At 41.0% G+C, this 11,392-nt stretch overlaps 1 protein-coding gene across 1 annotated transcript; it reads right to left on the reverse strand.

Moving 5' to 3' along the window:
- Window positions 1-1,707: 1,707 nt before the first annotated feature.
- Window positions 1,708-2,897, reverse strand: LOC107800084 (ethylene-responsive transcription factor 1B-like). The gene has a single exon (XM_016623230.2). It carries the CDS (start codon window positions 2,801-2,803, stop codon window positions 2,138-2,140), a length of 666 nt encoding a protein of 221 aa, XP_016478716.1. The 5' UTR covers window positions 2,804-2,897; the 3' UTR covers window positions 1,708-2,137.
- Between the last annotated feature and the right edge of the window lie 8,495 nt (window positions 2,898-11,392).

Genomic DNA, 11,392 nt, shown 5'->3' on the forward strand with positions numbered 1-11,392 from the left:
TTGGATTAAACGGGTCAAGGGGATGGGTTTGAATGAATTGGGCTGGTCCAATTGAGTTCAAAATTGGGCTGATTTCAGGTTGAAATTGAAATGGAATTTGGGTTATAATTGAAATGAATTGAGGCTACAATTGAAATAGCCAATTTTTCCTTTTATTATTTTATAAAAATAGTAAAAATATTTTAAAAGCAAATTAAAGGCACTGAGTCAACTAATAATATATAAATATTAATTTGAAAATATTGGGATCAATTTTGTAATTATAAAATGCTATTAAATCTTAAAGAGGCTAGTATTGCAATTATATGCAATTTGGCTTTAAAAATACCAAACGAATTTGTAAAAAATGTGTAAAAATCATGCTGGATATATTTTGGCGTAAATATGAGAATAAAATAAATTATTCTCCAAAATGGCAAGCTTTGGGAATAGTTATTGGATTTTATGATGTAAAATAGGTCATAAATTGGTTTAAAAATCATTAAAATGCCAAAACCTTTTGGTGTGCTTATATATGCGCATATATGTTATTTTGGAAGTTTTTTGGGTATAAAAATACATAGGAAAAAATTGGATATCAACAAATGCGATGGCCGCATTTGCGACCAAAACATCGCAAATGCGACAAAACTAGAACCAGCACTCAAGAATTATGAAAAATTATTCTGAAACCAATCTGAAACTCACCGAGCCCTTGGGGCTCTAAACAAAATATGCACACAAGTCTAAAAATATTATACTAACTCGCTCGCGCAATCAAAACATCAAAATAACCTCCAAAAGCACGAATCGGATGCCAAAACGCATGAAGATTAACTTAAACTTCAAGAACTTCTAAAATTACAACCGAGCGTCCAAACCATATCAAATCAACTCCGAATAGCGCCAAATTTTTCATACAAGTTCTATATGACAAAACAAACCTACTCGAAGCTTCAAATCATGCATAACAATATCGAAATGATGAATCACACCTCAAGTCAAAATTAATGAACTTTGAAACTTCAACTTCTACGACCAATGCCGAAACCTATCAAATCACCTCCAATTGACCTGAAATCTTGCACACAAGTAATAATTGCCATTACGGACCTACACCAACTTTCAAAATTGGAATCCGACCCAGATATCAAAAAGTCCTCTCCGCTCAAACTTCTCAAAAATCCAACTTTCGCAATTTCAAGAGTAATTCGATTACGAACCTCTAAATTATAATCCGAACGCGCTCCTAAGTCCAAAATCACTCAACTGAGTTAACGGAACTGACAAAACTCCATTTCGATGTCAAATACTAAAAAGTCAAACTTGGTCAGTTCTTCCAACTTAAAACTTAAATCTTGAAGTTCATTCTTCCAAATCGATTCCGGATAACTTGAAAATCAATACCAACGATTTACACAAGTTATAATACATCATGCGGAGATACTGGAGCTCTCAAAACACCGAGCGAAGTGCAAATACTCAAAACTACCAGTCGGATTGTTACAAAATTCAAGCTGACAAAGTGGCTCATGGATGAATGTGGCCTTAGTGCCTAAAATCCTGAGCATATATGTCCCAACAGTTGCTACGATTTTTGAAAATTGAAACAAGACTATTTTTTTAGCTATAGAATTATGTGCAAACAAATGTATCATGGCTTGAAGATTACAATTATTACAGTGACTTCAAATGCATAGCAAAACTTAGAATTAGCTTCAATAAATATTGTAGCTATATAAATTTGTGGCTATATTATTTTGCCATGATATTCATCGTATCTATTGAGCCAATTATTGCCACGATTTTTACAACTTGAAGGAAAAATATTCGATATTTTATTTGACATGATTTATTGTGGTTAAATTTTTTTTTATTGCTACAATAATTTAAATACATGGCAAAAACTAACAATTAGCTATAAATTTATAATGTAGCAGTAAATGTGTAGCTATTTTTGTAGTTATTATTACGATACTAACCAATTATAGCAAAAAGAAGGAATTAGCTTTGTCAATTTACTTATTGTAGCCAAGAAATTTCACCAAATTGTGAACAACCACGAAATTTCAATTTTTATGGCTATTGCTAGGTAATAGCCACGATTTTTTATTTGTAGCCGTTGATGCATAATGTTGTAGTAAGTGTTAGATTTTCTTCAGGCAAAAAAACTAGACGTTAAACATCTCTCCACGATAATTTGGCTATCCAAGTTGGCTGTAGCTAAGCTGTTAATTAGGTCAACATTTCTCCTCTTTGAAATCGGACCATCATGCTGATCAGATGAAAGCTCAATATCCGGTGAACGTGAACGTCTCCTTGGCCTCACTCTGTTAATTTCAGTAACATTAGATTCAATCAAGTGAGGGAAATTGAGTACAGCTCTTGAACCGCGCAGTTTAAATGCAGTTCTGTCATAAGCCAATGCTGCATCCTCAGGAGTTTCATATGTCCCTAGCCAAAGTCTAGCGCCTTTTCTTTCAGGATCCCTTATTTCTGCAGCATATTTTCCCCATGGCCTTCTCCTAACTCCTTTGTATTTCTTCTTTTCCAAAGGCACCTGATCTGAAGATGGCTCCTTATCATTTTCTGACGAAGTCTTTTGCAATGGGACGATATGATCATCTGCATATTTTTCTTGATTGCGTTGAACCATGTTTTGTGCAAATATGGTGTTCTCTGAACCTGGGTTTCTAGGTGTTTGGATGGTGTTATTGAATGAGTTTAGTTCTGAAAAGATTTGGGGAAAGTCGGGATCATTGAAGAGATGCTGCATGGTGTCAAGAAAATTTTGCTGATCAAACTCTAATGATATTCCCTGCATCTTTTTTTTATATTAAAGTTCTTTTTGTGAATGTGGTGTACGTAGTGGCAAAGGGATAGGAAAATGATGATGTATATATATAGGTTTAGGAATTCAGGGATGGAGGGTGTTGGACATTAGTATTATGGTTTCGTGAGTAGGTAGTGCATGAATGTGGGATATATATGTCGGCTTCAGCTCTGTCTCCTAGGAGATTAACTTGTACATGTCTAATCACCGGTCAAATTCTTATAAACTTTGGACTGCTTTCGAAAAGGGAATTATATGAGGAATAAGGAGTATGGGTCTGCAACGCAACAATGCTTGAAAGTGATGCCTGCTGTATATTGGTAATTGCTTTAATATAAGTTGAAGACATTGTAAAATCGGATATCGAGTAAAAAAATTAATTAGAATAATTTGTTCGTAATAATAATTTTAGTATTAATAGCAAAAATTTAAAAATTTATTTGCACAATTTAAAATGAAAGAAAATAAAGGTTGTAAAATATATATTTCATGCACGTAACATAAAAATAATTATTTAAATAAAGGTACTTTTATAATATACATTATATATTCTTGAATAATTTGCTCAATTATATTATATATATTCCATGCACAACTTAACATAGCATATTTTATCCTATACAGATAGTCTCCCTGCTTTCCGGTGATATAACTTTGTGTCATTGAAAAGTTGGTAGAAATATAATAATACAATTGAGCATAATTTTCAAGAATATATAATGTATATAATAAAAGTAGCTTTATTTAAATAATTATTTTATATTATGTGCATGAAATATATATATTTTACAAACTTTATGTAACGATCCGACTGGTCGTTTTGCCTTTTAGAACCCTGTTCCCTTAAATAAAACTTTCCGCACTTGCTTTAACTAATTTACGACTTGCGGGGATGGTAGGTTCGGGATTTGGAAGAGTTTGGAGTGAAATATGCCCATTTGATTCCTTAGAATTTTCTTAAAAGGCTAAGTTTGACTTTGGTCAACATTTTGAGCAAACGGACCCAGATTCGTGATTTGACAGTCCGAGAGGGTCCGTAGGAAAATATGGGACCTGGGCGTATGCCCGGAATCGAATTCCGAGGTCATTAGCCGGAGTAATGAATTTATATCAGAAATTGTTAATATGAAGTTTTAAAGATTTAAAGAAACTAATTAATGATTGGTTCCATGAGTATCAGGCTCGTATGTTGGTTCCGGAGCCCGGCATAGGTCCGATATATCATTTAAGACTTGCCCGCAAAATTTGGTATCAATCCGAGTAGTTTTAGGGCGTTTCGACTCGTTAGACGAAAATTAAGAACTTGAAGTTCATAAGTTTGATTCATTTGGTTTTAAGGGGTGACTCTTAGATTTAGCATTGTTTCGGGCGTTCCAGAGGTTCGAGTTGGTCCGTCTCGTGATTTCAGACTTGTCGGTATGTTCGGGCGGGGCCCGGGAGCCCAGAGCGTCAAACGGACGAGGCTCGAGTGAAGTTGAGAATTTGGAGAAATGCTGAAGCATCTGCTTCTATCATAACCGCACCTACGGTTGGTTGACCGCAGGTGCGAAACCACAGAAGCGGTCGTAGCCTCACAGATATGGCCCAGAGCTGGCCAGGCCAAACCGCAGAAGCGCTCATCTGAGAGGGAAGAGCTACGATATCAGTTTGAGCATTTTGAGCAGGGTCAGATGTCCGTGACCTATTATGAGGTGAGGTTTTTCTGAGTTGTCTCGTCATTCACTCATGATACTTCCCATTGATGTAGAGAGGGTGCGAAGATTTGTTGCGGGGTTGCACCCCGGTATTCGAGCTAGCATGGCCGAGAGGTGGAGATGGGTACTGAGTATCAGCTAGTGGTAAAGATTGCTCGCAAGATTTAGGGATATCGCCAGAGGGGTAGAGAGCAGATTCAGTAGGACAAGAGGGCCCGGTTCTCGGGAGAGTTCAGAGGTGCCCCAGCTAGGGGTAGAGGTCACTTCGGGAAGGGCCAGCCTAGTAGACCCCTGTATTCAGCACCATCACCACCTCCCCGAGGTGCTCCAGTGAGACCATATTTCAGTGCGGTGCCGGAGAGTTCTTACCGCCCACTAGCTATTCAGGGTTCCTCCGGCGGTTATTCAGGTCCACAAGGTTCTTTTGATTCTTATTTTAGTGCTATGTCGGAGTGTTCATAATGTCCACCGGCTATTCAGGCTTCTTCCAGTGGGTCTATAGGCCATCAGGGTTAGCCATCAGGGCAGCAAGCCGCTGCACCACAGGGTTGTTTCGAGTGCGGAGACATTGGTCATATGAGGAGATACTGCCCCAGGCTTCGGGGCAAGGCAGTACAATAGGGTCAGCAGCCTATGATTTCAGCACCGGCTGCCTCGCCACTTAGAGGTGGAGGGTAGATTGGTAGGGGTCATCCTAGAAGTGCAGGCCAGGCAGGGAGAGATCAGCCAGCTACTGCTCAGTCAGGTGGAGGCCAGCTAGTCGGTGCTCCGGCCAGATTTTATGCCCTTCCGGCCAGGCTAGATGCATTGGCCTCAGATGGTGTCATCACAGGTATTATTTTCGTCGGCAGTAGAGATGTTTCGGTATTATTTGATCCAGGGTCTACTTATTCATATGTATCATCTCTGTTTGCTCGTTTCCTGGTTATTTCTCCTGAGCCTTTGGGCACTCTTGTTCATGTGTCTACTCCTATGAGTGATTCTGTGGTTGTGGATCAGATCTACCGGTCCTGTGTGGTCACACTCTGTGGTTTCGAAACTAGAGTAGATCTCCTGTTGCTCGATATGATCGATTTTGATATCATCCTGGGCATGGATTAGTTATCTCTGTATCACACTGTCCTATATTTCCATGCCAAGACTGTTACTTTAGCGATGCCATGGTTGCCGAGGTTGGAGTGGAAGGGTTCCACAGTTGATACATATAGTCGGGTTATCTCTTTCCTAAAGACTTGGCAAATGGTCAAGAAGGGGTGTTTGGCTTATTTGGCTTATGTTCGAGACACCACCGCAGAGTCTCTGACGATTGATTCAGTTCTAGTAGTTCGAGAGTTCGCCGTTGTGTTTCCTTCTGGTCTTCCTGGCATGCCACCGGATCGTGATATTGATTTCTACATCGATTTTGCTCCAGGAACCCAGCCTGTATCTATCCCACCGTACCATAGGGCTCCGAAGGAGTTAAAGGAGCAGCTTGAGGATTTGTTAGCAAAGGGGTTTTTTAGACACAGTATATTGCCTTAGGGTGCACCAATGTTATTTGTGAAGAAGAGGATGGAACTATGCGGATGTGCATTGATTTCCGCCAGTTGAACAAAGTCACCATCAAGAACAATTATCCGTTGCCTCGTATTGATGATTTGTTTGACCAGTAGCAAGGTGCTAGTGTGTTCTCCAAGGTTGACTTGAGGTCAGGATATCATCAGTTGAAGATTCGGGACTCGGATGTTCCGAAGATTGCATTCCGGACTAGATATGGCCATTTTGAGTTCCTGGTGATGTCCTTTGGCTTGACTAATGCCCCAACAGCATTCATGGACCTGATGAACAGGGTATTCAGGCCTTACATTGATCCATTTGTCTTCATCTTCATTGACGACATCTTGATATACTCCCGTGCCTGGGGGAGCACGAGCAACATTTGAGGGTAGTGCCTCAGACCTGGCTAGAGTCAGTGGCATTCTTGGGGCATATTGTGTCAGGAGACGGTATTAAGGTGGACCCCAAGAAGATTAAGGCAGTTCAGAGTTGGCCACATCCTACTTGGGTGACTGAGATTAGGAGTTTCCTGGGGTTAGCAGGTTCCTACAGATGATTCGTGCAGGGCTTTTCATCTATTGCATCACCTCTGACTAGGTTAACCCAAAAGGGTGTTCCTTTCCTTTGGTCCGATGATTGTGAGGCGAGCTTTCATAAGCTTAAGACATCCTTGACTACAACATTAGTCCTTGTGTTGCCTTATGGTTCAGGGATGCATACGGTATATTTCAACGTTTCACGCATTGGTTTGGGATGTGTATTGATGCCGGAGGGGCGAGTTATTGCCTATGCTTCGCGCCAGCTGAAGGTCCATGAGAAGAATTATCTTGTGCACTATCTAAAGTTGGCCGCGATCATTCATGCTCTTAAAATATGGAGGCATTATCTATATAGGGTGCCATGTGAGGTTTATACGGATCATCACAGCTTATAGCATTTGTTCAAACAGAGGGATCTTAATTTGAGGTAGCACAGGTGGCTTGAGTTACTGAAGGATTATGACATCACCATTCTTTATCATCCAGGCAAGGCAAATATGATCGCGGATGCCTTAAGCAGAAAGGTAGAGAGTATGGGTAGCTTGGCATTCATTCCAGCAGAGGAGATACCCCTAGCTTTGGACATTCAGTCCTTGGCTAACAGACTTGTGAGATTGGACATTTCGGAGCTCAGACGAGTTCTTGCGTGTGTTGTTGCTCAGTCTTTATTATTGGGGCAGATCAAGGCCCGACAGTTTGATGATCCCCATTTGGTAGTTCTCAGAGAGATGGTAATTCAGGGATGTTCCAAGGAGTTTTATATTGGCGAAGATGGTGTTTTGCGACTCCAGGGTCGTCTATGTGTTCCTAATGTTGATGGTCTGAGGGAGAGGATTCTAGAGGAGGCACACAGTTCGCGGTATTCCATTCATCCGGGAGCTACGAAGATGTATCGTGACTTGAGACAACATTATTGGTAGTGGAGGATGAAGAAGGACATAGTGGAGTATGTGGCTAGGTGTTTGAAATGCCAACAAGTCAAGTATGAACACCAGAGGCCGGGTGGCCTACTTCAGCAGATGCCTATACTAGAGTGGAAGTGGGAGCGCATTACCATGGATTTCGTAGTTGGGTTGCTGCGGACTTTGTAGAAGTTTGATTCAGTGTGGGTTATTGTTGACAGATTGACCAAGTCGGCACACTTCATACCGATGGTGACTACTTATACTTCGGAGAGATTGGCTCAGATTTACGTTCGGGAGATAGTTCGGTTGCACGGTGTGCCTGTTTCCATTATATCAGATAGAGCCCCTCAGTTCACTTCGCATTTTTGGAGAGCTGTTTAGGGTGAGTTGGGGATCCACGTGGAGCTTAGCACGACATTTCATCCACAGACCGACGGGCAGTCAGAGTGGATAGTTCAGATTTTGGAGGACATGCTCAGAGCATGTGTGATTGACTTTGGAGGGCAGTGGGATCAGTTCTTGCCCTTGGCAGAGTTTACGTACAACAACAGCTATCAGTCCAGCATAGAGATGGCTCCATACGAGGCTTTATATGGTCGACGTAGTCGTTCACCTATCGGGTGGTTTGAGCTTGGTGAGGTTAAGTTATACGGTACAGATTTGGTACAGGATGCCTTGGACAAGTTAAAGTTGATCCAGGAAAGGCTTCGCACAACTCAGTCCAGATAGAAGAGCTACGTGGCTCAGAAGGCACGTGATGTATCATTCATGGTTGGCAAGAAGGTACTCTTGAAAGTCTCACCAATGAAGGGCATTATGAGATTCGGGAAGAAAGGCAAGTTGAGCCCAAGGTTTATTGGCCCATTTGAGATGTTGAGGCGAGTTGGGGAGGTTGCTTATGAGCTTGCTTTACCCCCAGCTTATCGGGAGTTCATCCGGTTTTTCATGTATCAATGCTTTGGAAGTATCATGCCGACCTGTCCCATGTGTTAGACTTCAGTACTATTCAGCTGGATGAGAGTTTGGGCTATGAGGAGGAGCCAGTTGCCATTATTGATAGACATGATCGCCAATTGAGGTCCAACAGTATTTTTGCGTTGAGGGTCTAGTGGAAGGGCCAACCAGTCGAGGAAGCGACCTGGGAGTCCGAGGAGGACATGCGGAGCAGATATCCAAATTTATTCAGTAGCTCAGGTACTTTTCTATGTCCGTTCGAGGACGAACGTTTGCTTAAGATGTGGAGAATGTAATGACCCGACTGGTCGTTTTGCCTTTTAGAACCCCATTCTCTTAAATAAAACTTCTCGCGCTTACCTTAACTAATTTATGATTTGCGGGGATGGTGGGTTCGGGATTTGAAAGAGTTTGGAGTGAAATATGCTCATTTGATTCCTTAGGATTTTCTTAAAAGGCTAAGTTTGACTTTGGTCAACATTTTGAGCAAATGGACCCGGATTTGTGATTTGACGGTCACGGAGGGTCCATAGGAAAATATGGGACATGGGCGTATGCCCGGAATCGAATTCCAAGGTCCCTAGCCCGAGTAATGAATTTTTATCAGAAATTGTTAATCTAAAGTTTTAAAGATTGAAAGAAACTAATTAATGATTGATTCCGTGGGTATCGGGCTCATATGTTGGTTCTGAAACCGATTACAGGTCCGATATATCATTTAATACTTGCCCGCAAAATTTGGTGTCAATCCAAGTAGTTTTAGGGTGTTTCGGCTCGTTAGAGGAAAATTAAGAACTTGAAGTTCATAAGTTTGATTCATTTGGTTTTAGGGGGTGACTCTTAGATTTAGCGTTGTTTCGGGCATTCCGGAGGTTCGATTAGGTCTGTCTCATGATTTCAGACTTGTCGGTATATTTAGGCGGGGCTAGGGAGCCTCGAGCGTCAAACGGACAAGGCTCGAGTGAAGTTGAGAATTTGGAGAAGTGCTGAAGCATCTGCTTCTGTCATAACCGCACCTACGGTCGGTCGACCGCAGGTGCGAGACCGCAGAAGCGGTCGTAGCCTCGCAGATGCGGCCTAGAGCTGGCCAGGCCAAACCGCAGAAGTGGCTTCGCAGATGCGGCTTCAAGACCGCAGAAGCGTTCCCAGTCCTTTTAGCCAATTCCGCAGATACGAGACCGCAGATGTGGTCCCCTGACCGTAGATGCGGAAACTGCTGAAGCAATGGGCTTCATTTAAGTCGAGCTCCAGCCATTTTTGACCATTTGGCACTCGGTTATTGAGCGATTATGGAGCTCTTGAGAAGGGAATTCCACATAGCATCGTGAGGTAAGTTCATCCCCCTTATTTCTAAGTTTAACACTCGAGTTTTGGGTAGATTAACACCTAAATATTTGGAGAAATCAAGGGGTTAGAGCTTGACCTAGGGTTTTAATAATACTTAGATTTTACCACGATTGGTTATGAAATGGATTAGAAATCATATATTATTGATCCTTAGGTTATAGAAAACAACTTCCTTCGGAAAATTTCGGAGTCCAGGTACGTGGGCCCAGGGTCGGAATTTAGGAAACTTGTATTAATGGCTGGGAAATGGCTTTAATAGCTGGAATTCGATCTTATGAGCTTATATTGACTAGTTCTTACCTCATTTAACTAGTTTTAGATCGTTCGGCTCCAAATTGAGAGTTTGGGCTCGTTCTTAGTATTGGAAGTGCACTTTGGAGCGAGGTGAGTCTCTTTTCTAACCTTGTAAGAGGGAATTGTCCCCATAGGTGTAATAAATGAGTAATTTGCTGTTAAATGCGGGGGCTACGTACGCACTAGGTGACGAGAGTCCGTGCGTAGCTACTATTATGATAGTTGTCCGGATAGTCTAGGACCCATATCATGTTATATTTGTGAATGTCTCTATATTTTCTTGCTAATGTGGTCACTTAGGGCATGCTAGAGATTTGGAAAGGAATATATGTGAAGGTATACACTTGTTGGACACTTGTATGAATTTACTTGAAATTAAATGCGCATTCATATATTTTCTTGATATTAATTGATATTTTTGGATCGGGCCGATCGCTTCGGTAGAAATAGATGCATCTATGGTTCACGTCATTCGGCCCTCTGGCAGTGCACAGTTTATTTTCTGTTGGATCGGACCGTCGACCTCAGTATAGTGTGCGCATGATATCTATGTGAATTTTTATCCATGACTTGACCTGCTAAATATTTGAAATGTAAATGGCTAATTGTAAAATTGTTAAGAACATGACATATTACCTCTTGCTACAAACTGTTGATTATTTGTGACTCTCATGCTTAGTGAACACTTCATTATATTATTTGACCTTAGTAAGTATCAAGTCGACCTCTCGTCTCTACTTCTTCGAGATTAAATGGGATACTTACGGGGTTCATATTGTTTATGTACTCATACTACACTTCTGTACTTAATTGTACAGGATCTGAGGCAGGTACATCTGGCTATCAGTCTAGTGCGCGCCCCTGATTCATAGTCCGAGACTTCCACGGTGAGCTGCCCCTTCATGTGTCGTTCAGCGGCTTGATGGAGTCTCTCTTTATTTATTTTTGCTGTCTATTCTATTTCGGATAGTATGATGGATTTATTTTTTTTGTATATTCTACTAGTTGCCCATAACTTGTGACACTAGGTCTTGACACACACGTTAGTAGACGTTTCTTTTGGGTTGTATAATTATTATCGAATGTGGCATATTATCACCTGTTTTAATTGCAAATTAAGAAAAATGTTGTAACCGTTTTGGGTAAGTAAAATAAGAATTTACAAATACTTCCGCGTTGGCTTGCCTGACAACGGTGTTGGGCGCCATCACGATCTGTTATGAAAATGGGTCGTGACACTTTATTTTCTTTTATTCTGAATTGTGTAAATAAATTTTTGAATTTTTATTGTTAATACTAAAATTATTATTA

This window comes from Nicotiana tabacum, chromosome 7 (assembly GCF_000715075.1).
Source record: "Nicotiana tabacum cultivar K326 chromosome 7, ASM71507v2, whole genome shotgun sequence".
NCBI classification, from domain to species: Eukaryota; Viridiplantae; Streptophyta; class Magnoliopsida; order Solanales; family Solanaceae; genus Nicotiana; species Nicotiana tabacum.

Excerpts from the sequence above, each read along its gene's own strand:
- LOC107800084 (XM_016623230.2), bottom strand. The coding sequence starts at position 2,803 with ATGCAGGGAATATCATTAGAGTTTGATCAGCAAAATTTTCTTGACACC.